General features: G+C 38.2%; 1 protein-coding gene across 1 annotated transcript in view; it reads right to left on the minus strand.

Moving 5' to 3' along the window:
- Positions 1-25,160, minus strand: part of ANO2 (anoctamin 2) — a 176,394-nt gene that overhangs the window by 36,847 nt on the left and 114,387 nt on the right. Inside the window, exons 15-16 of the mRNA XM_057426156.1 lie at positions 7,063-7,137; positions 652-853 (exon numbers count right to left, since the gene is read on the minus strand). Coding sequence (XP_057282139.1) covers positions 652-853; positions 7,063-7,137 — 277 coding nt within the window. The remainder of the gene's footprint in view (positions 1-651; positions 854-7,062; positions 7,138-25,160) is intronic.

The following is a 25,160-nucleotide window of genomic DNA, read 5'->3' on the forward strand; positions in this document are numbered from 1 at the left end:
ACTAGTAGTCAAAGGAATGAATTTACTTTGAAAGACTTAAATATATTGCCAGGTTTGTAACAATATGACATTAAAAGAAAAAAAAATAATAATCCAACCTCTAACTGAAATAGATATTACTATAAAAATGTCCAGCACAGACATGCTCCTATAATGGCAAAAAAGGTCCTTTGAATGGTAAGCATCTGTTAAAAATCACATCAGCAAAACAACACAGTAAGTATTTGCCACTGCAGCTTTGCCAGAGTGACCAGCATCTTAAAACAACCCAATGACTTTCAGTGAACCCAGCTCCTAGAGGTAAAGACATACATCAAAATGCATACCAGGTCAAAAATTCTCAACCAGCTCTAGATAAGTGGATCTTGGCCCAGGGCCAGTGCAATGCAGAAATGCCAGCTGAGATGCTGGAAATAGCACAGCTGTGTTAACATGGCATTTTGGCCAGGCTAATTAGTCCTATTAGTGGCACACTGCATATTGTGGCTTAGACCCCTAGTTCACAGATGTATGTCTGAGCATCGTACTCCATAGGCCTGAATATTTTCACTGTCACTCTTCAGTGGGAATTACTCTTATTAGAACGTTCTTGCATAGTCTCATGTCAATACATGTAATATACTAATGAGGAATGTGGTGAGATAGTTTTACCAATTTCTGTCAGCCATTTGGCAACAGCTCCATAAATTTCATCAAGTATCAGTATCACAATGAGGTTGATGATGACAGCAGTTGCGGTCACAGTCACTCGAATGTTTGACCTGGTTGTCTCGTTTGTGCTGAATGACAACGCCGCTGCTGTAGTAATCCGGTATACAATCACACCAAACACTGCTGAAAACGTCAGCATAATCTGCAAACAAGCGTACAGATAGATTAGTTCAAGTTTGGTACTAGCATTTAAACAGAAGCTTTAACTGATATGTTGGATTTGTTCCATGAATTGTCATTGTGTGGTTATTTCTTAAAGCAACACAGTAATACAAGCATAATCCAATTAAAATGTGAGAATTCAAAACTCTCTAACAGGGATATAATGATGAAAATGGGTTCTGAACTTGGAACTGGCACAGTTCCTGAAGATGTACATGTCCTTTCTGATTAAATTTCCATACATTATTCATGCAGTACTAGTGAAATTCAGGTATTTCACTTTCAAATGCAGATATTAAGCAGGCGCTTTCATCTGGCAATAGGTTCAGGTGGCTTGGACTGTAGGACCTACAGGTATGTGCGTTCAGGTAAATGGTCTATACCGGCTGATACAGCTTCACCTCTGTATAGCAGAAGTGGCACCTTACACTCCAGTTGTGTTTGTTTTATTATTATTCTAAGACTGACCTAAACAGGGTTACTAGGGCTTCACTTTACATTTCTGTCCCAGAAATCAGCTGGTATTCTGGCGTCCTTCATGGGCTGGCTTTAACCCATGAGATGAGGAAAGTCAGTCCTGCTACTTAAGGTCAAGTTCCCACAAGAAGAATTTGAATTTCACAGGGCTGTGGTATTCTGGTTTCAATAAAATCCCATCACCCCACAATGAAAAAATTATCAATAAAACAACAATAAAAATTAGCAAATTTTCATAGGCATAACAGGAAAGGGGGAGAGGGTACATTTTTCTCTTTCATTTTTTTGCCTTTGGCAAGAATTCCAGTGTACGTTCATTATTTTAGGTTAAACATATTGAGATCTTCAGATGAAAGAGACTATCTAAATGTGAAAGATTAGACTATTGCAATTATTTCAATGAGCCTAGGGGCCCAGATACACGACACACATTTAAGGTAGTTTAACAATTAATTTTAATGGCCCAGCAATAGTTTATTGACGTCCTTTATAGAAAGGAAGCTTGTTTCATGAAAAATTGCTATTGCAGAAGAACCAGAACAAGAATCAGATCTATACTAAAGGTTGAAGATGAAACCTGGGCACATTTTATTTTAATGGAGAATTAGTAAACATACTAAAAAATAATGATTTAGAAAAACTCTTGGACATATCAGATGAAATTTGCAAATATATTTTGTGAGAAAATAGTAATAAAATGCTAGATCTAATAAAACATCTAATTCTTATTTTTTAAAGGGCTGCTTCATTAATTTTAAATTAAATGTAGGTGAATTATAAGTTTTTCCTAATTCAAATACTGGTCTAAAGAAAAAAGTCTAAATATAAAACACTTCAAAACCTTTCAAATGGCATAAAATATTCTTTTCTTTCCTTTTATAGTTTTTATTGCGTCAAGAATACAGTTCTAATCTTTGTGCCCATTTTTCTCTTGGATTTTTTTTTTACTTAGCTACGAAACATGCAGACAAAAAGCCTAATTAATTTAGAGCTATCTGCTCAGGTCTTACTATGACAGAAGTGGTGCAGGAACACAAAGATCAAGACTTTTTCCTAACCTGCCCCTTGCAGAAGCAATCACTACATTAGTGAGCAATAGCCCCATTAAAGAGAGAAAACAAAACAGCACTGCCGGAGAGTAATCTAATACACCTTCCACCTCTACAGTCACCTTTACATTTTCTTAGTTTGAATCACAGGTTCCTTCCTCTTAATCAACTTCCAAATACTCTTCTCTTGCTTCCTTTCTCCATGGTGGACAAGGAAAACCAGCAAAGTAAACTTGTGTGCATCATTCTGGGAATGATGAGCTCTCTGGGCACCCATAGACACCTTATCTCCACACATCACTCAGAAATGTCATCTTAACAGTACAGGAAGAAGAGTCATCAAGGACAGTCACCACTAAACAGAGAAAGAGGAAATTTTAGGTCAGAGAAGTTGAATAGCAAACTCTTAAACCAGACCAAAGGATTTCAGAGAACTATAGCAATGAGGAAGATTAGTGGAAGATGAGATAGTATAGGAGGCTCCACTATTGCAGTCCTTCCTGCAGTCCTGCATCCAGCTCTGGAGTTCTCAGTACAGGAAAGACATGGACCTGTTGGAGAGGGTCGAGAGAAGGGCCACAAAAATGATCAGAGAGCTGGAGCACCTCTTCTGTGAAGAAAGGCTGAGAGAGTTGTAGTGGTTCAGCTTGGAGAAGACTCCAGGGAGACCTTATTGTGGCCTTTCACTTCTTATAAGAAAGAGAGAGTTTTTAGCAGGGCCTGTTGTGATATGATAAGGGGTGATGGTTTTAAACTAAATGAGGGGAGAATCAGCTGGACATGAGGAAAAAATTCTTTACAGTCAGGATAGTAAACCAGTTGGAACATGTTGCCCAGAGAGGTGGTGGGTGCAACATCCCTGGAGACATTTAAGGGCAGGCTGGATGTGGTTCTGAGCAACCTGATCTAGAGGAAGATGTCCCTGCTCATTGGAGGGGGGTTGGACCAGATGACCTTTGACGGTCCCTTCCAACCCAAATATTCTATAATTCTGTGAGCTAAACTAGTCTGTCAAGGACTGAACTGCTTAGAAACAGATGTAAGAATTGGCTGCAGAAAAGGTCACCTACTGAGCCTGGTATGAATGAAAGCAAACAGGAAAGCATACTAGATCTGAGAAGGAGCTGTAAATCCCCATGGGCTAGACTGCTACCTTCATCCAAATAGGATAACAATTTAATATCCAAATAGTTCTTTGTTGAATTATCCCCAGTAGGGCTATTCTAAAGTTGAGTATTATGCCATGTGAATAAGAATACTGTAACGAGGTCCAAAAGAAGAAGCAGGCTAAACTCTTGTGCCATGACACTAATTTGTTTTCTTCTTCCTCTAAGCCAAATGCAACTAACACAAGGAAGGGCTCCAGTGATTGCATTGCTCCATGCTATCCTGCTTTCTTCCAACAGCTACCAATGTTTTCACCCTATACCCAGAAACCTTTGCTACAACATGAGCTTTCTAAATGTGGAGTTTCTAAACTATGATGTATGTTATTGCAATCACAGACAAACCTAACATGTACATGCCCAGCTCAGCTTAGACCTTCTGTTTCTACTGGCCTTACTGGGCAAAAATAAGACCTGTGAACTTCTGTTCTAAAATCCCTGCAAAAGACACTGCTTAAATCAAGGTTGGATCTTCTGTCCCCTCTGCAGTCGAGTGAGGCTTGTGTACAACAGAAGAACTGTGACCAGATTTTAAAGCAGCCATAAATATGTAAAATGATCTTTGGGATGATTTGGTGCTGTAAACCACCAAGACCGACTCCGCAAGAGAACCAAATCCAACATTTTATTCAACATGCCCTTTTAAAGAAACAAACATGATGCCAGGCTTAATAAAGACAGAAGAAAAGCCAGACAGAGGAAAAAAAAAAAAACAAACAACAACCAAAACACCAGAACACAGCTCTTGAAAGAGCACTGATGAAAGTCAAATGCGCAAAAGAAGTACACAAATGAAAAGTAAAGAGGAAAGGTTTTACGATAAGAAAACTGTTAGCAGCTCCAGGAATCATCAGGGAAATTATGGCATGTAAAGCTGTGGGAAGGAGGGACAGAACACAACAGCATCATTCTATAGCAATGTATACATCTTAATGGAAAATGCCTATAGGTTTGTGCTGTGCTACCAGATCCTTTGGCCTGGAAAATACAGTATTAATAATTCAGTGACCGCTTCTGCAGCACTAGAAATTGCAGCACATTAGTGCGTATCTGTGTCAGCCTTCTGTGTCTGTGTGCTGCATATGTGCACATGCACATGTAAATTCAAGATTTCATCACTTACTATGAATGTAGTGCACACAGCTAAAATATTAGCCTGTGTGAATAACAGAAGTAGATGAGACCAACTTAGTTTTCTCAGTGCAATTCTATTGCACAGACTTACAGTAAACTTAAGTCTGGTGTCTCCTATCACTGTTCAATTAATCTAGCAGGAAAAAAAAAAAAAAAAGAAAGAAAATCACATACAGTAAAAAGCAGATAGCAATTTCCATGTAGGAAAGGAGAGCTGGCCTTCCCTCATCAAGAGCTGACTTGAATTTCATGCATAGTTTGTAAGGTGTTTCTGTGGGTGCTTACAACTTAGTAATGTTCAAAATATTCTAAAAAATCATCATGGCCAAACAGTGAAAGCCCTCATAGTTCCACTAGTCACTAATAGAAGTTGAAGAATTGGAGCTCTATATTTTACCTTCATAAATCTCTGAGACGTTACAGTAAAGCAGGGAGTGTAATACATAAGCTATGACTCCGGAAAGTACTTTAAGCTCATGCTTAGGGAAGATTTAAACATGTGGTTAAAGTCAAGAGCACATGCAAGCACCTTGTCTGCAAAAGAATGGCTTGTAAAAGCTAAATCAGGTCTATATGCTTAGTCAGTATACTCTGCTTTAAGCAAAGTCTCAGCTGCTGCAGTGAGAGGTTGTCTAAAAAGCAAGTGCTTGCTATGACCTCAGCATGGTAAACTCACCCAAAATGTTGTAACTGCATACATATCTATATGAATGACTCACCTAATATGTACAGAAAATATACCTAATAAACAATACTTACCTCTTCATAAATACATGCACATGTATTCATAAAACTGCAGGCATTAATTTGGCTTCAATGTGAATATAGAATCATAAAATCATAGAATAGTTAGGGTTGGAAAGGACTTAAAGATCATCCAGGTCCAACCCTCCTGCCATGGGCAGGGACACCTCACACTAAACCATCACACCCAAGGCTTTGCCCAACCCGGCCTTGAACACCACCAGGGATGGAGCATTCACAGACTCCCTGGGCAACCTATTCCAGTGCCTCACCACCCTAACAGGAAAGAATTTCCTTCTTATATCCAATCTAAACTTCCCCTGTTTAAGTTTTAACCCGTTACCCCTTGTCTTATCACTACAGTCCCTAATGAAGAGTCCCTCTCCAGCATCCCTATAGGCCCCCTTCAGATACTGGAAGGCTGCTATGAGGTCTCCACGCAGCCTTCTCTTCTCCAGGATAAACAGCTCCAACTTTCTCAGCCTGTCTTCATATGGGAGGTGCTCCAGTCCCCTGATATCCTCATGGCCCTCCTCTGGACTTGTTCCAACAGTTCCATGTCCTTTTTATGCTGAGGACACCAGAACTGCACACAGTACTGCATGTGATGTCTCACGAGAGTAGAGGGGCAGGATCACCTCCTTCTACCTGCTGGTCACACTGCTTTTGATGCAGCCCAGGATACAGTTGGCTTTCTGGGATGCAAGTGAATATAAAATGGTTTTGATTGTCATTAAAGGAAATTAAATCTTCTCAGGACATCTGTTGTAGTATATGCAAATTTGAGCAAATTAGAAATCATGTAGGTATTTTAAAATAATGTAGTCCCTAAGTAAATTTCCCGTGTTAGGTGCTATGGTGGTGTAAACTGGCATATTTCATTGATATTTTATACTGGCTCTAACTGTCAGTACATGCTTTCATTCAGGAATTTCTGCAACCAGAGGGATAATAGAATATTTAACAATGTAATTTAAGGTTTATTAGCCAGGCTTTCATATTGCTGTTTACAAAGTCTAGCATTTTGATGTGTTTATGATTTGTTGGAAACTTTGCTAGGAAAGTGGTGTTTATACTTTACAGTTGGCTGACCTGCACACCTTATTTTTGTTCTCAAGTGAGGATTGTACCCCATGGTCTTCCTTGACTACTAGTTCATCCCTGAATGTGTTTTGCACAAATACTTCTCAGCAATGGATTTATTTCACCTATATATCACCTGTTAAGTAGACTCAATACTCCTGAATATAATTCTGACAGTGTACTGTGCACACAAGCAAATAAACAGTGGCCTTCCCTTCACCAGATAATAGAGAATGGAACAGAAAGCCTGCGGGAGAGATGGCCTCTAGTAACAAGCTGCTGTCATTACAGCAATTCATCCAGCCAACAGCCCTCTCATAAGCAGCTTTTGGAAAAAGAGAATGAAATTGGGGGTAGGCATTGAACTCTATGAATCTCCCTAGTAGGACACATATTTCTCACTAACTGTAGGTTATAACCCTAGCTTTCTTCAGATCTTTATCATCTGTGAGAACACTAATTCAGCATTCCACTCAATATGCTCATTGCAAAGTTTCTCACACCTAATAAATGTGCAGAAATGCAGATTATATTACCATAAATAAAATCAATCCAAAGTTTGCTGCATATCCAGGCATACGGTCATTCCATGTCAGCTTCTCCTTTTCATTCTGTGACAAAACACAAAAATAAAATAATAGACATTACAGGACTGTACAAAAACAAATATTAGAGTTAGGCAGATGTGTTATTGAAAAAGCTTCTCAATTGTCCTAATCCTCTTTTGAAGACGATTATAATATTTAGAACACAGATATTTTAAAGCAGATTTTACTTTGAGAGAAAAGAGGGTAAGAGGATAAATAAGACATAGAGAATGTCTGCAAAAATCAGAAAATACATGTAACTGAGTTTACCTTTTGAAAAAAATGTATTCAGCTCTGTCGTGGTTTAAACCCAGCCAGACAGCTCATTCACTCACTTCCTCCCCTTCTTGCCCTCCCCCTACTCCCTGAGGGATGGAGAGGAGAATCGAAAAGAATGCAACTCCCACGGGTTGAGATAAGAACAGTTTAGTAACTAAGGTATAACACACATCACTACTCTTATCGCCAATGATAACAATGATAAAGGAAATAACAAGGGAAGAGAATACAACATCTCACCACCAGCTGATCGATAACTCGCCCCCCTAGCCTGACCAAGCACTGACCGATACCTCCTTCAACCCCGCAGTCTCCCAGCCCTTCTGGGTAACTCTCAGTTATATCCTGGGCATGACGTGCTGTGGTATGGGATATCCCTGAGATTCACCTTTATTTACATTTAGGCAAAGCAAGATTCAACCATTTATTTTGATATGTTTCTTGGAAAACAGCAGAATAACAGAGCTTGAGACAGAAATCATCAAATTAGCATTTATTACCATTGAACCCACATGTTTTGCCTAATGGTTACCCTAGCCAAATGTAGCCCCTAATATAATTCTTGCGAACACACTCCAATCTTTCTCTTGGTAGTTGCTCTATAGTAGAGAGAAACTATAAAGGCAAGCCCGCTCTGTGATCTCTGCTACCAAGCCTTGTTTTCTTCATGTCTAAAAAGCATCTCTCTCTCTTCATTGCATAATTTAAAGCAACTGCAATTAGTGAAATCTCGTATACGTTTACTCTCCCCAAACAAACTCAACTCCATTTTTAGCAATGTGTACATTTAGAGAAGATATTTGAAGATGGATTTATATAAGAAATATGATTCCCTACTCTCAAAATAGGTTTCTTAAAATAATAATAATGTCATTACTTTGTTTAAGTTAAACTAAAACTATATAATCAAATTATCTAAGGACACAGAACCAGCTGCTGTTTCCATTTCTGTGAAGCACCATTGCTATCCCATGGACTTGTACTTCACTTACATTGGACCTAACCCAGAGTTATTCTGAATTTAAATGAATTTAAATCAGATTAGAATTCAGGTCAAAGATTTTAAACAAACCATTTTAAGGAACAATTGTCCTCAGATAAAAATCTGGGAGTATTATGCCTTTGTAGAAGGCTTTCCCAAAGTACCACTAGGAATCCAGTATATAACTCCACATGCAGAAATGCAGCCATAAATTTTCTCACAAAGTTTACTGGAATGTGGAATTAGACCTAAGACATGATCCTATCTACATATCCGTGGTCATTGTGGTGGTGCCTCCAACACTGTGGGAAGTAGTATTACTCAGCATTCCCTCTCTCAGCTCAGCTGTTCGAAGAGACAAGTTAAGCAAGTCTCCTTTGGGAGAATGTTGGCAGGACTGGGTAATAACAAACCTGAGCAGAAGCACAAATAATTTGGCCCAACGTATGCAGTACATAAATACTCCATACAGTAAATAAATGGAGTCCATCATTTAGCTGGAAGGCTACTTTAAATAGCATTTCTGTGAAAGCACAGATGCATTTCATTTCATTTTGGCTTTTAACACTCAGCAATTATACAGGACATAAAGAAGGTCTAAGTGTTTATACTCCAAGAAGGCCTGAAGGACACCATGTCTAACAATTCCACTAGGGGAAACACACTGAAGAAGAAAAACAGCAGAATGAGTTAATGCTAGCCAAAGCAGTTAAAGAAAAACATAAATTTTTTTATAACTACACTGAGGTGGAAAGAGAAAATTGTGATTTATACAAAAGGGCCAGGAAGAGGAAAAAATGCCCAAGAAAATTACTTCAAAATATCTTTGGCAATAAAAATTTTTGAAATGAGAAATCATAATATCAAGATCAAATGTTCATATATCATGAATCATTCTCATCAAATCCTGAGTGGCAAACTGACTAAGGTTTTTTGTGTTTTGGGGTCTTTTGTTCAATATTTCTGATGATGTAAGACATTTACTGTACTTTGAAATATCAGTCAGAGTTCTGAAATGACCTATGGGCTTTCCAAGTAAAAAAAAACCCAAACAATCACTGCTGGAAGTCTCCTCATAACACCTCAGCAATTTTCAAATACCCCGAGAAATCAGGGAATACCTTAAGAAACAGTTGTCCATTATGAAAAAGAAATAGCAATTTTGCCCTGTTTGCCCTACCCCCTTTCACCCTCCCCCTTTTTTTTTTAATAAAATAGGACTGAATAGTTACAGAAAAGAAAAAGAAAAACTAGAAAAATTGAGCAATGATTGACATGTATTTTAGAGATGAATATCAGAGGCTAAGGTGTGCTTAAGCCTACATTTTCAGGCATTAAGAGACATTAGGATTAATCCATTTAAGGGTCCAAACTCTAGGAGAGTTTAAGAAAAACAGTGACCTTAAACTGAGTATTTGCCCCCTTTAATTTCAACATTTGTATTAAAAACACAGAGACATCTGTTATCACCAGTCATTTTGGAAGCCCTTCATTTAGCACCCAAATACTTGTTTTACATAAATTATTACTTTTCAAAAGCACTTTGTGTCTGATGAGTTAAATAAAATAAGTTCCTGGAATAAAGACTTAGAAGCATATCTGATTCTTAAAATTTTGATTTATTACTGAGAATAACTAAATGAAATATGAACTGCCTCAAAAACAAATTACCTTGCTAAGCAGGACAAAAGTAGTATTTTCTCTTGTGGTGTGTTGACCTTTGCTGGCAGCCAGATGCCCACCCAGCTGCTTTCTTATTCTCCCTCTTCAAGAAGATCAGGGGATTAATTAAGATGGAAAAACTTGTGGGTTGAAGTAAAGACAGGAAGATAACTTACCAATTGCTATCATGGGCAAACGAGAATGACCTGGGAAAAATTAATTTAATTTATCACAATTTAAACCAGATTTGGATGGTGAGAAATTGAAGAAAAACTAAAAACTCCTTCCATTTCACGTTCCTCCCAGCTGCTTCCCACTGCCAAGTTCAGTTGTTCATTTCTGATTCCTCTACTTCCTTTCATAAGTGATGCAGGATGGGGAATGGTGGGTTATGGGGTCAGTCCATAACAGCTCCTCCCTGCTGCTCCTTACTCCTTACAGTTTCCCTGCTCCCGCTTGGGTCCTGCCACAGGCTGCAGTGCTTCAGGATAAGCCTGCTGCACTGTGGGGTCTCAAGAGACTGTGATTCCTTCAGAAAATACCTGCCTGCTCTAGAATGGGGTCTTACACAGACTGCAGTACAGGTATTTGCTCCATGGTGGCTCTCCGTGGGCTACAGGGAAACACCTGCTCCACCATGGTCTCTCCAGAAGCTTCAGTAGAATCCCTGTTTGGGCACCTGGAGCATCTCCTGCCCATCTCCTGCTCTCACTTTAATGCTTCCAGGGCTTTTGAACATTTTTCTCCCTCTCTCCTCACTGACAGACAGCATTTTACCCTTTCTTACATTGGCAGTCACAGAGGCACCACCATCCTGCCTTGACTCTCAGATGTGCCCTGCAATGGGTCCATTGAAGAGGCCCTAGACTCTCCTCACAGAGGCCACCCCTGCAGCCACTGCTGCCAGTGCCTGTACACCAGCACCCAGTACATTTATGGTGTTGGTGCAACGGCATAAGGAAAATCACATTTGCACTTGAACACTGAACAAGGTAATGCAGTGGAGTGACAGACACTCCTGCAGTGCTTTTCCCATCTTTTCTTACAATGAATGACACAATGGGAGAAATTAGGAAGAGGAGAAAGGAGAGGGTGTGCATTAGAAAGCACAAGTGGATAAAGGAAGGATGAGAAGATCAGCATGCCATCGAGTCAGCTTTCACTGTCACACATGTGCTTCCTTTATCTTTAAGTGACTTTGGAATTCTCTGTAGCCCTTAGCCAAAGGGGGATATGAACATCATGCCTGAGTTGCTAGGTCATTGTGAGAAGAAAGAAAAAGCCGGATGAAAATATTACTGAGTTAGACAACATAGAATCATAGAATAGTTAGGGTTGGAAAGGACCTTAAGACCATCAAGTCCCAACCCCCCTGCCATGGGCAGGGACACCTCACACTAAACCATCTCACCCAAGGCCTCGTCCAACCTGGTCTTGAACACTGCCAGGGATGGAGCATTCACAACCTCCCTGGGAACCTGCTCCAGGGCCTCACCACCCTCACAGTAAAGAACTTCCTTCTTACATCCAATCTAAACTTCCCCTGCTTAAGTTTAACCCGTTACCCCTTGTCCTATCACTACAGTAAACATACATGGCACAAACCAAACCCTGACATTTAAAACAATATAGTAGGCACCTGAAAGATGTTTTCTGTTACAGCTTTTGCTAAGAAAAAGAAATCTGTGAATTCACTTGGTATTTTCTGTCGCACCTGGTTCTACAGTCTAGCAATAGTGCCATCTAGCCGCTAAAAGACTGTACTGTGAGGTATCAAGAGCACCTTGCCTGCAATCAAAATACCAGACCTGCGCACTGCAGCGTGGTTTATTTTAATTGAGAGTAATTCACATATAGATTTCTCATAGGATATGGTACGTGCTCAATTCTAATCAATAACATGCATTACAAAACATTGCCTAGTTTTAGACAGGGGTAGGAAAGCTTTCCTCAAGGTTGGGAAATTCAGCCAAGCAGGCAGGGAATCTTCTGGAGCAGTCCAAGAGGTGTATGCATTTGTAGGTATATAACAAGATGAAACTGATCATCTGAAGAACTATTTCAATGACAGGCATATTACACTGTGGAATTTTCCCTGAAGGAAACTGTATTGCAGGGAAATATTTATATGCAGACAGAAAATCTCACAATAGAGATTACATTTTTGTGGTGACCTAGACGAAATAAAGGATATATTTTAAAATCTTTCTTTCAGTTTCTTTAAATACAGTGATGCAGTTGTATTGGAGGAAAAAATAGTTGTGGGTGTAGCGATGCATTCCTGTTTTAATGTTTAATGTAGTGTTGAATGTGTTTGTTGCAGGAGTACAATTCTTTCCTATTATAAAATAAAAAATTATATATATATATTTAAAGTAGAAATTAAGCACCATCTAGTTTATGTTGGGTGGTTTATTTCCTTATGAGTTACCTAACATGGCAAAGATCCAACCTGTGCTGCTCTGCATCCCCAGGTGGGCTTCTGAGCTGTGGAAACCTGGAAACATACTGCACTTGGGCAGACAGCACCAAGCAGTTTTGTGAAAACAGTTCTATGGTTCTACATGAATCAAACCACAGCCAGTTTGCTCGGATCACAAGTATTTCAGTTATTTATTTATACTTTCCCACAAGAGAACACCTCCTCAAAGCAGGTGTTTCTAACCATCAGCCATGCCAGCTCAACCTGCACTTGGGGAGTAAAGCAACATACTTTCTCTCTTCTGCATCCTGCTTTGTAACTCCAGTTTTGAAATTCAGGCTCTCCAATTGTGGTTGCACCTGGGCAGCCCCAATGACTTCACTGGTTCTGCACAGAGCTGCAATAATTGACTGGAACTTAGTTAAAGATGCTCAGGGAAGAACAGAATCCAGGACCCCTCTCTCTTGGCTTCCTAATATCTTGAACAGCTAGCAAGAGCAAAAAAGCTGCAGAATTATATTTCTGATGACAAAATCCAGAAGTTCATGTCTAAATATGCCCAGAAGCATCAGATAAATAAATGTCATGTTTATAATGGCAGTATTCTTGGTAGGAAAAAAAAAAAAAAAAAGCTTTCATTTGTTTAAAAATTTTGCTGTCCAAACGAGCATCTAGAAATTAGGATTGTGGCATCAAATACAGCTCTACTGTATTTGTGTAACACCCAAAGTATTGCATGTGTATTGCAGGCTTAAGACAAGGAATGAAATAAATTCTTGTGAAATAAAAGGTTCCTATAATTTTACTTTGCGCATGAAAGAAGATGAAGGCAAGGAGAAAAAAGATATTTTGGAGCTATTTGGAGGTTAAAAGAAGTTAAGAGCCAGAAAAAAGCTTCCAGCACAGATAGTTTTGGAAGACAGTTCGCTCAGGGTGGCAGCACAAAAGGAAGCACAATCAAGGCACATCTGCATCTCTGGGGCCTTGTAGTGACAATTACCTTGTAGTGGTAATTACAGCTAAGAAACTCTGGACAAGTTCATGGGACTGTTCCAGCCTGTATTAGGGACCATTAGCCCTCAAACTTCTGAGAGGAAACACAAAACTGCTGCCATCCTGGGAATCTGACAATGCTTTTGTCTATCCCAGTCTGAATATGTCTCTAGGAGTTCTACCTTAACACTTCTACAGAAGGTGAAATAGCTTTTAGTTAAAGACCTATCAAAAGAGAGAAAAACATTCGCTATTCTTCTCACTTAGAAAGCAATAAGGGCAACTTAACAGTATAGACCATTCTGTTTTGTGAGCAATGTTCTGTTTCAGACTTGCACATGGAAAATAAATTTCCAAGACTCATTTGGAGCCAGTTGAAGGACTGCAAAATATGAAATTAAAAACTTTCTGCTATCTTTGAAACATGTAGAATAGCACAAAATAGGTTTCAGTTGAGCTTAATGGACACGCTGAATCATTTGTGGAAGCAATGAAGATTAGAGAGCTATGAGAAGTGTGTGTAAGGCTCACTACTAGGATCATGGAAATTAAGGCTAAAACAACTTTAAGCATCCCAGTCTCGGTTGCCTTTGTAACCACAGAACATCCTTGAGATTATTTTTGTTATAAGAATAATAAATGTATTTTTACTAACTTTTTTTTTTTTTAGAGAAATCTCAAATGACAGCATTTTTTTTATGCTCTAATTGAGCATTTATGTGATGAAGTTAGTCACAAGCCTTATTAGGTCATCCCAATTGCTAATTATACTAGCTGTTGAAAATGTGTGGCTTATTTCCAAGCTGTATTTGCCTATCTGCCTCTTACAGCCTTGGCATTCAGCTGCAACTTTATCAGAGCATCTACTGGCAGATTTTTGGTTTTGGTTATAAGTTTTTACAAACTGTGATCAGGCCACTTCTTGGCTTTTCTGCTGCCTTAGGCCACTCACTCAGAATGGGATCAATCAGTGAAGCCACAGCTGTGTTTCTTCCCCTGCAATGTGACTGGAAACAAACCTTCCACAGGCTACAACCTTGACATGGGCAGCTCTCTTGGCCCTTCACATAAGTCATATGAAAGCATGTGTGAATAGTCAAGTCCCTTTGCCTCAAGATACACACATCCTTTCCACAGGACCAAACATATGATGTGATGGTTATTATGTCAGGTCAGGGTCATACTTCCAGTCATGGAGCACAAGGAAGCATAGCAGAAAAGAAGATACCAGATTCTTTCTTATCAACAGAGGCACTGGTGGAATGGTGGAAAAGATCTGCTAATCCAAGTACTTTCTAGTCCTTAATGCTATATTCTGAACTTTCTCAAAGGATATATGCATGTGTATATATAAACCACTTGATATATATATATATATATATATATATAGACATTGTTAAATATGTGTGTTTATATATGTGATATGTGTATATCACATGCATGCGCTGAATACCTTTATAAAAACTAGTCCCGATTATTAAATTAGAACTGAGATATGAGCTACAGTTCATTGATGAAATCCATTGTTAAAGTCCTCCAAGGCATGGTGAATGTGGCCATTTGCTCAATCATGCCAGTACTGTTGAAATAAGGATTAGCTGCAACATGCTAACTAGACTTCTTACTAATTTTCTCTCTGCAGCAACAGCATGGACCTAGACTACATCAGGAGATAGCTATTAGCTGTATGTACGCAGGTAGTGTCAGAAGATCTCAAAATCACACATGTATATGATGGTGTTAATGAAAATTCTACCTGGATTTCAAAGGCAAAAATTTAATGGTCTTGCTGTAATTTCAGAGAAGTATTTCAAGCAGCTTCATTCACTTAGAAATAAGGATAAAAGGCTGGAGGTCTGCTATTACTGTAATTTAAATTTGTAAAGCTAGATTTAATTAATTTTATTTATTGTAGTTTATCCAGAAATAAAAAATATTTATTTCTCTGCTGTATTTAAAACTTTGATATTCTTTGTTATACTTTGCCTTTGACATTCATCTTAATGGATTTAGTGCACTGTAGCATATTGCAGTCGCTATTGTGTAAATGGCATTAAGGTGCTTAGTCTTTATATCACTTTTTAAATCAACTTCTTGATGCTTACGGTTCAAGTGAAAACTGGCAGCACTCTTTTTTTACAATGACAGTTTAACATATGGCTTTAAAAGTATGAATTATTTATGTAAACTTGAAGCCTTTCAGAACATTACTAGAAAAACACTATAATTTACACAAACAATAGGGTTACATCTGTAGTCATAAATATTCATTGTTTATCAATGGTCTTTGTAGATGATTAATAAATCATAATGAGTCTGATCCTGAGAAGGCAAGGGGCCAGATGTACAAATACACTTAGACACCTGGTGGGATTTCCAAAGAACTAACAGTTGTACACAGGGCTGTCATAGTAGGGAAGATGGTAGTGGAATGCCACTAGTTAAGTTCATGGTATGTCACCTGCTCAGTTCTTGGTTTTTCATTGTAAATGCTGAAGTTTCTGAAAGAAGGCAATGAAATGCCACACGTTTTTAAAATATGTTTATAGAAATATAGTCATGTATAAGAAAGGAAGCATCTGAGCCAGACATGCCTACTCTAATTTGCATGATTAGATCAGTTTAATATGCTTTGACATTAACTAAACATGGACCTATTGGGCATGTAAAACAAAGGGAGAACAAGGTTAGCTTTAAAGAGTGCCTGTAGAAAAAAAAAAATCAATAAAAAATCAATAATCAGTAATACTCACTACTTTACACTGTCCTGGGGTTGACTGGATTTTCAGACACTTTGTACCCTGAAATCCAAAACAGCATCACCCTAAGCTAGTTTCATACTTTCTTGTGTAAACTGTGAACATCTGATGGAGACATTAATGGCACAGTAAACACAGCACATTCTAAAACAATTCATCTGCATAATTTTTTTTTTTTTTAAGAAAAAGGAAAACTCCTTTTACTAGTTTCAGTAATTCGGTACTATTTTAATACTGGCAATAATTTTAAAAGTTTCTCTCAGTAAATTATTTTAAATATAGAACTATCTTCTCTGTGTAAGTCCTTTTAAAAGGTGTCAATTACACAATCAGACACCCAACTACTTGCAGTATCTCCCCCTAGAATATAAAAAGTCCAAAATGATATTATTTTTTGTAACTTCATGTTTATTTGCCTCAGACAGATAACAGCTTCCCTGAAATTTATCTGTAAAATCACTCATTCAGTCACCATTATACACTTTAACATAAGCAACATGGGTTCAGTGGAACTAAGCCAGCTGGCAATTTTGCAATTAGCAAAGCTCAAATTACAATTCTTTATGTGGGAGTCTCTTAGCAACATTTAATAGTCTTGTTACTTTTCTAAACTGCCTATGTTAACTTCCCTTAATGTGAAGGGAACACAATTAAAAAATTTAACTAAGCATATGATTTTAGTTCTGGATGAGATGCATTTAGTGCCAGACTCTGCAGAAAGTTGTCCTTTCTGTGTTTCCTTGAAGCTTGTCTGGCTCAATTCTGGGCCAATGTCCCAGGCTGAAGCATCTATGCTGAAGCTGTTGCATCTGTGAATTCAACATCAAAATTCCGAGTTACTTCAATGAAGCTTAATCTCATCCCAAGGCTTTGGCATTGCACACTTAGAACCAGATTCTCCAGTGTCTTACACCATGTGAAGCCACTTATCGCTCACACAAAGTGGGAGAAAAAGGCATGCAACACATTATCGATTTCCTTTGGTTTCAATTTCAAATTTAGCTTACACAAACTGTGAATAATCACACCAACAGCAGAGAAGAGCAAAATGGTATACATTTTAGTAACATTTTTAAGTTGGTAATGAAATGTTTGAGAAGTAGGGAAAGAATTAAAAGGGGATGTGGCTACACTAAATTCTTTCCCTGACTCCAGAGCATTTATTACCAACTGTAAAACCTTAATTAAATTTGTATTCTAACATTTGAATATGCTATAAAAATTGATGTTAGGTTACAGAACACAATCTACAAAGGCAAAATTTTGCCAATAATATATAGATGACGATCAAAGAAGGGTTCTGAGTAAACAGTCAGCAAATGGGGTATTTCAGAGAATTACAACCACCAGTGTCTATCAATTTAAATTTTTCCAAAATGTAAATTCAATGATAAATTTACTTTTGTAAATTATATACATTTTTGACACTATAAAATTGGCCGTCACTTCTCATGAAAAACAATATTTCACAGTGCTCCCAAAGCTGGAGTTTCAAACCACCAAATCACAATGCTTGGTCACTCAAGTTTTTGGTGTTTGAGGGTTTTTGGTTTTTGGTTTTTGAGCTGTGGCTTGTTTTTTTTTTTTCTTTAACACAAGTGGATAGAGATATTAGACCAAAGATAACTGACAAATACATCTTAACTGCTTTCCATTAAGGCAACAGCAATTTTCTACAAAGTTGTTTAGAACTCTAAATATAAGAGTCTAAATATAAGAGTCTAAATGTAAGATGGAGAGCAAAAGTTGCTAGCACTCTAGTTCCAAGCCCTTTCTGATTTCCAAACAGGGAAATAAAAACTACCCATAGACTAGGCTGAGCTAGGTAATATTTATTCAAGTTGTATATATGTGCTAGAACTGTATAGAAATCACACAAAGATCTCCAGGGAGCTCCTTCCCACCAGCATCCAAGATCATTTGTCTTTTCAATTTAATTTAAGAAATAGTTGTGTTGGTAGTTGGCAGTAAAATGCAGATCTGCTGAAAGTTGCCTTAAAATGCTCCAGTTGGGCATTTTAATGTAATATACATTACAATTAATATACAACAATTTGGCAACATTAGAAACAGTGGGAATCAATGTTTCACATTTCATTCTCTTGAAAATGCTTGTCTGATTCTTTCCCATTGTTAACAAAAGTGGAGTAGGTATATCAACAAAATAAATTTCTGTGGTGTCATATCAGAAAAATGTGGAAGTATTGGCAACCTATACATGAACTGGTGATATGGTATCTAGTCAGAGATCAATATGTTGTTTGTCCTGTATAACACAGCAATGACTTTGAAAGTTATGTCAATTGAATCTACAGATGATACTGAATTAGGAGAGGTTATGACTGTTGAAGAGGACAGAGATTTAATTACTGGACTGTTGAGAAGTCAGAAATACAAGCATGAAACATAATGAGATTCAGGTAGGACAAGCTAAGGCTGACACAACTAGGAAGATAATTAGAAACTGCAATAATGCTTAGCTAAGAAAAAAGTAGTTATTAAATAAGTTCTTGGAAAGCAATGAGTTACTACATGTAAAAAATTAATCTGGAGAGAATAGAAATAGTGGCAATTTATACTTGGGTCATCCTCACAGGTAGCAGAGAGATTAACGTTATAAAACATGCACAATCTGCATGGGAGTAAATTGAACAAACTTTAATTCCACAGAGCGAGCTAAGTGAGAGGTAAGCAAAAAAAATCAGACTTCTAATGAATTGCAATAAAACCCCACTAGCATTCACATACAGTGAGGCATGAGGCTGTGTTTATGGCAGTTGTTTACACATGGGAGAGAGACAGAACAGCATGGGTACATAAATACCAGTGGGTAAGCATAGACTTCAGCTGACCCTACCTGTGATATTTCTAGAACTAGAGAAAGGATCCCCAGGATGACTGGATATGAGGCCACCAAGAGGACCTCTGGTTAGAGTCATGAGTTGAATAGGGTGATTTGGGATGTTCCATTTCCCCTTAGAGACTTACTAAAAGTTCCTATACCAAGCTGAAGATTTTCTGAGCTTCCGGTGTTGTTACAGAAAGTGGACAAGATCCTGTTACTAATATTATTCACAATCCAGATCATTTAGCTAAGCTGTGGGAACAGGAACAGAAATACTTAGGAGAAATAGACACCTGCCAATCAAGAGGCAAGACTACAAAGGAGGCCTCTTGTGCAGCATTTTATTGCCATGCATCTTCTGTGGTTTTAGACTACTGAAACATCTTTTGCATCCTGGAGCATCACCACTCACTGCACTGCCCTGTGCAGAAGACTCAGAGCTCCTACTGCAGAGCACAGAAGAATGCAGCACTTCTATGTAAACAATGCTTATTTACATCTCTTTTTATTCTGACACTGTCCTCACTACATTTTGAAGACCACAAAACATTTATAGTGAAGTCTTGCATTTACACCTTATGTTATAAAGAAATTTCAACAAAAGTGAAGAAAAATAGTTTCTTCTAGAAAACAGTTTTCAGTCTGAAGTCACTGATGTAGTATTCCCTTAAAGTTCCCAGAAATATTTAGACTGATATTTTCTCTCATTTTCTGCAACTACTTTGCACTGGACTGCTGGAAGGCTTTCAAGGTAGACTCTGTCCAAGGGAAAATTGCAAGGATATGTTGGGAATCATCCACTGACACAAATTTGATATAAAGGCTGCTATTACATATCCCGTTCTTCCAACTAGTATATGTGATATGTGGCTGAAATGAAGGTTACAGATATGGCTTAGGCCATATCTACATTACTGCTTTGCCTTTGGGTGAAGTTTCAGTTAAATGGCCTCTGATTTGGGCAACCAGACTTCTGGCAGGCATTAGCTGAAATGTTGGAGCTTCATATTGTCGTTACATACACACACACAAAACAGTTGTGTTGCCCAATGAGACAAAATGGTACCAAAATAAACAGTCTCCCTGAATTGACTCATTGCATATTACAGTCTCTGAACTTCCCCTTCAACCAAGAGTCAATGGGAGGAAAGGTAGTACAGGGGCAGAGAGAGCTTGTGTAGAGACCTCACTCATGCTTCATTCTACATGCCTGACCTCTTTCAAAAGGCAAAGGGTATGTTTGTTTTTCACCCTTGATAGAACACGCATTGTTCACTGGTACATCTGCAGAAACAAGGGAAAGAGGAAAAAAGACCTTTGGAATCTAGGAATACTGAGGAATTGTCCATTTGCAGTTTTGAAATCAAGGCCATATGCTTTTCTATAGTTTTCTATTTGCTGTAGTTCCGTCAGTTGTTATGGGTTTGTTGCAGGATTCATTTAGTGAAATTCCATAACTTGGGTAATAGAGGAAATCAGATTATACAAAAATTAAAGCAAAAAAGTATTTTAAAGTAAATTTATGCAAAGGAATAGATGAACAGTCTTCATGTCTATTGCTAACATGGGTAAAAAGTAAGTAGGGGCTTAAATTACTACCAGGAAGAATTAGATTGGATGTAACTCCTTGGAACAGTAAATCCTTCAATCCTTCAAACAGGCATAGGTAAGGCCTGGGACAAGTTCCCTCAGGAGTCTGTGGCATCTTCATTACCGAAGATTTTTAAGAATAGGTTAAAGAAACATCTAGCAGACATGACACTGAATATACATGGTCCTGCTTTGGAGAACAGTGAAGCAACTGCACGTCTTCATGGGTTTTCTTCTAAGCTTAATTCCTGCATTTTATTTTTTACGTCATGCCTATGACCTCTGCAGTGATAAACCCTTTTAAGTTACCGAGAACTTTTTCTATTTCTTTTTCTGGTTCTTCACAAAAAAAAAAGTAATAAATGCTAATAAATCTCAAGTATTTTCCTCAGATTATCAGTAAGAGAAATTAGAAATTGAAGTTGTTACCTGTGGTTACTGATAGGATGCAAGTAGAGGTACTATCACACACTAACTCGTGAGCACATACAACAACCTTAGAACGATTTCAGGGGAACACTGGCCACTGAAGACATGTTCCTTATTAAATGAAAGAGGTTATTATATAATGGCTACCTCAGAGAAATCAATACCTAGAATATAACCAGTAAGTTTATATATACCAGACCAATGACTTCCACAGCAGCCAGCACCTGACACAAAGCCAAGGAGATAGGGAGACAAGATGAGATAGCAGTTCGCAAAGCTGTTTTCACTTGTTCACAGCAAGTCAACCCAACAGAGCTGCTAAACCCCACATTCCCAACAAAATCTTCTCTCTTCACGTGACATAAGTAGCATACTCAGCTGTGGTGGGTTCTTTCCAACTGGGACGCACGACTTCCTCAGTCAACATATGTATATAACTTGTGTTCTTAACACCAACAGATGAGGCAAGGAGAGCTAACCTGTAGACTTCACAGGCAAACAAATATGCTTTCTAATAAGCCAAGTCCTGAATCAATGATCTAAGGCATCCTGTCACATGGTATCAGGCCAAAACCCAGAAGTGCTAAGTCTACAAAGTTATGTAACCTAGACACCACTCTAATGAAATCACTGCTCAAGGGCCTCAGAGCTCCATGTCTTAAACAAAATCATGACTACCCAGAAGTTCAGACCTAGTAATATCAGTCCAATGAGCTACAGTCCATCCAAATCAGCAAGGTCACAAAACTTAACTGGCATTTGTTGAGGAAATAAAGGAAGTGTCTGCTTTCTCAGACATTAGCTCCTGCTTTAGGAGTTGTGTTGTTGTTCTTCTGAGGGAGCTGAATTCTTCCTTTATCCCAATGTTTTTCACTAATCCGTGACTCCTCAAGAAGTGTAGGACAGAGATGCTGAAGGAGATGATGCTCACCTAGAGGCTTCATGAGCACGGTGCCTTCCCATCAAGCTCCACAAACTAAATACAAACACAAATACACACACACACACATACACACACGCACGCAAGTCAGTGAGTTTAATTAGTGGTCCATGGTTTCTAGTTGGAAATGTATTATTTCCAACTTTTGGAGGTTGTTCACTGGTCCTTTTATGCAAGATAATGAAGTATCCTTGCCCCAGATACTTTAGATAACTAAAGCTGAATCTACTACAAGTAATTCAAGTTTCCTGAAGTCCTGAAAAGATACATATTAGATGCACTCTTGCTTGCTTTTTTTGTGAACCTGTGCTACTACCAGTTTACATAGTTCATGGGATTGGCACTGTGCTAAATTCATTAACTGCAAATAAATGGAGGTATTCTAATTGCATCACCTACTGCTTAAAATGCATCAATGTAATTTTTCTCACTTGTAGAAAAGCCTATCAACCTGTAGGATTATAACAGAATATTCATGTGAATAGTAAGATGGAATCATGCCTTCAGAAACAAAGCAATTGAATTTAAGTCCAAATAAGAATGAACAAATTAGCAACAGATTAAGCATCTGGAACCCTTTAAATAATTTGACTAAATGTGCAGGATTATTAAGAAAAGATGTGTTTTCTTCTGTTGGGATTTATGTCTAATATTTATTTCACCACAGATGAGCTTCATCAGGCAGCAGGGGAAACAGCCAAAAGAAAACAGTTTACTTGTTTACTCAATAAATGAACTATTTGTTCTATACTTTAAAGAAGGTGAAAACTAACACTGTGCTAATCCTGCCAGGCATGGCCTGTGTGTGGTTGGTCAGCTGAACCCTGAAATCTGTTTTACAAAGGTCTGGAAGTGATAAAACACTAACAGGTTCAAAGGAGACTAGTGAGCTCAGGGAACAAATGCTTCCACGTCCAAATTTCCAAGGCTGCACTTTGGGGCCTTCAGAGGCCCAGAAAGGAATTTCATCTTCCAATTTCCTTCTACTATCGTAAGACATGGAACCTGGCATGCCTGCGGTACTTGCTTTCCAGAGAAATTACATGAACCCCATCCACACCTACCCCTTTCTCTTTTGCTGAGTTATCCTACTGTCAGTACCTCCAGGGATGGCAGGTGGTTATTCTTCATGAAAGACAAGTTATTCAGAGATGCTGTTAAGTATGGATTGCCAGTCTTTGAATCCAGAATGTACTCTGGGGACAATGGGTGGGTGGGATGTTTCCCCAGCAATTACAAAAGAAGCTCTGTCATAATCTCTAGCCCTGTGGAATTCTGCTACTCTAAAAATAACCCAGACACCACAAAGCCCCTTTGTCACAGAACTTCTGGACAGCACATTTTTTAATTCTTGCCTTATTCTTTAGCAAGACAGGTATTTCCTCTGCCCTCCCTCCCACCAGAAAACTCCTCTTGAGTGAGGAACATGCATCTCTGCAGTGGTGCCTCCCAGAAATCCTACCAAGGACTTTGTCTTCATCATTCCTTTCTTACCATTCTTCGTCTATTCCCGTTTCTCTATATGCACTATGTGGCCTCCCCTTAAAGAACCTCCAGCACAGACCTCACTCTTCCATATCAAATCCTATTTCATTTGAAGACATCGGCCCCTGCCTGTCTTTGCAAGGTCTCTGTCTTTGCTACCTTTTTTTTCCAGTCTTACTACTGTATTTGCAGAATCACAGAAAGAGTGGTTCCATTACAACACATGGGTGTTCTACTCCTATTTTTTTTCTTACTGTTCCTCTTCACATGTCCATGTTCACCTGCTGTCTTCAAGTATTCATCTTAGACTGGAATCTCTCATTGATAGGGATGGTAATTTGGCATAAAGTTCTGTAAAATATTCCATTCATTTCCAAAATGTCTGTTAAAATGTATCTTAATGATGGTAGCAAAACTATTCCTTCTCTTCTAACCTGGGTCAAATTGTAAGGATATGAATGATGAAGAAGATAGATAGACCAGACAGTCAACCTCAACCTAGAAAAGGAGTCAAAAGATCTGTTCTGAACAGGTGGCAGTAAAAAATTAGGCCTCATAGGCACTTAAAAAAGATAATAAGGCAGAAAGTGGTAATTTTTTTCCCCCTTCAATGAAAGCTGTATAGCATTTCAGAAAAAGAAAAAAGAAGGCAGGAGATATGTCCTAAATTAGGATGAAAAGCTAAAGTGTTTGTTTTCAAAAGTGTTTTTAATTACTGTGAACCAAATGTTTTACGTCAACAACTTAAAATATTTTGTTTTGATTTATTCTATTTTTAAAAACCCTTTAACATAAATTGCATTTTGAAAGAAAAAGTCATTTAATAACAGCAGTTGGAAACTCCTCACTCTATAAAGATTGAACTAAGATATTTCATTAAAATAAAGACATGTTTTACATAAAAATAGCTTCAGTAAATATTTTCCAGTGGAGACGGGTTTCAACTCTACTTTTTTTTTTAACAGCTCTGCTCTCAATTTTCTTCCAACACAGTACTAACAGGTGTCTATAGATGGAAAATGTCACATGGAAATGTCTAAATTTCATGCTCTGCCTCATTGTTAATGCTTACCATGCGTGTCATGTGTTATCATGTCTAATAATGCCTACTGGTAATAGTATGATTTCATATAGTATATACTTCCTGGGATTGAAGACAGAAAAAAATAAAGTACTTCAGCTCACTTGACCTTCAAAAAAAGGTTTGATAGACCTGCATTCTGTGCTTTGTTCATGCAGAAGTACTACACTCAACATACTCCAAACACTTCAACAGCTGTTCATGAAATCACTTCAAAAAGCAATGTGGAACTGTGAGGACCACTGCATACAAGGTGGCTCTTATCTGAATCCCAGGCCAAAAGTCACTGGTGCTGTATTTTATCCTTTCATACCTTGTAGATTTGTGAAAGACTGTCTTACCCTTGACTAGGTCTCCAAAACATAGTAGTAAGGCCCTAAGAGGTACTAGTTCTGGTATTTATATCTGGATAGAAAAGTGATGAGACATTGTGGAATGCTGGTCAGATGTATCAGTTGCTTCCTGATGCCTGTTTGCCTTGAAGAGACTGTTTGGTAAGCAGAAAATGGATAAGAGGAAGAGAAGGAAAACTTGCAAAGACTTTTTTTCCAAACCTGTGCATATATGGTGGCAAGATACT

This window comes from Pezoporus wallicus, unplaced genomic scaffold (assembly GCF_028554395.1).
Source record: "Pezoporus wallicus isolate ANWC-B61680 ecotype Strahan unplaced genomic scaffold, APGP_CSIRO_Pwel_v1 scaffold_3294, whole genome shotgun sequence".
Classification (NCBI taxonomy): Eukaryota; Metazoa; Chordata; class Aves; order Psittaciformes; family Psittacidae; genus Pezoporus; species Pezoporus wallicus.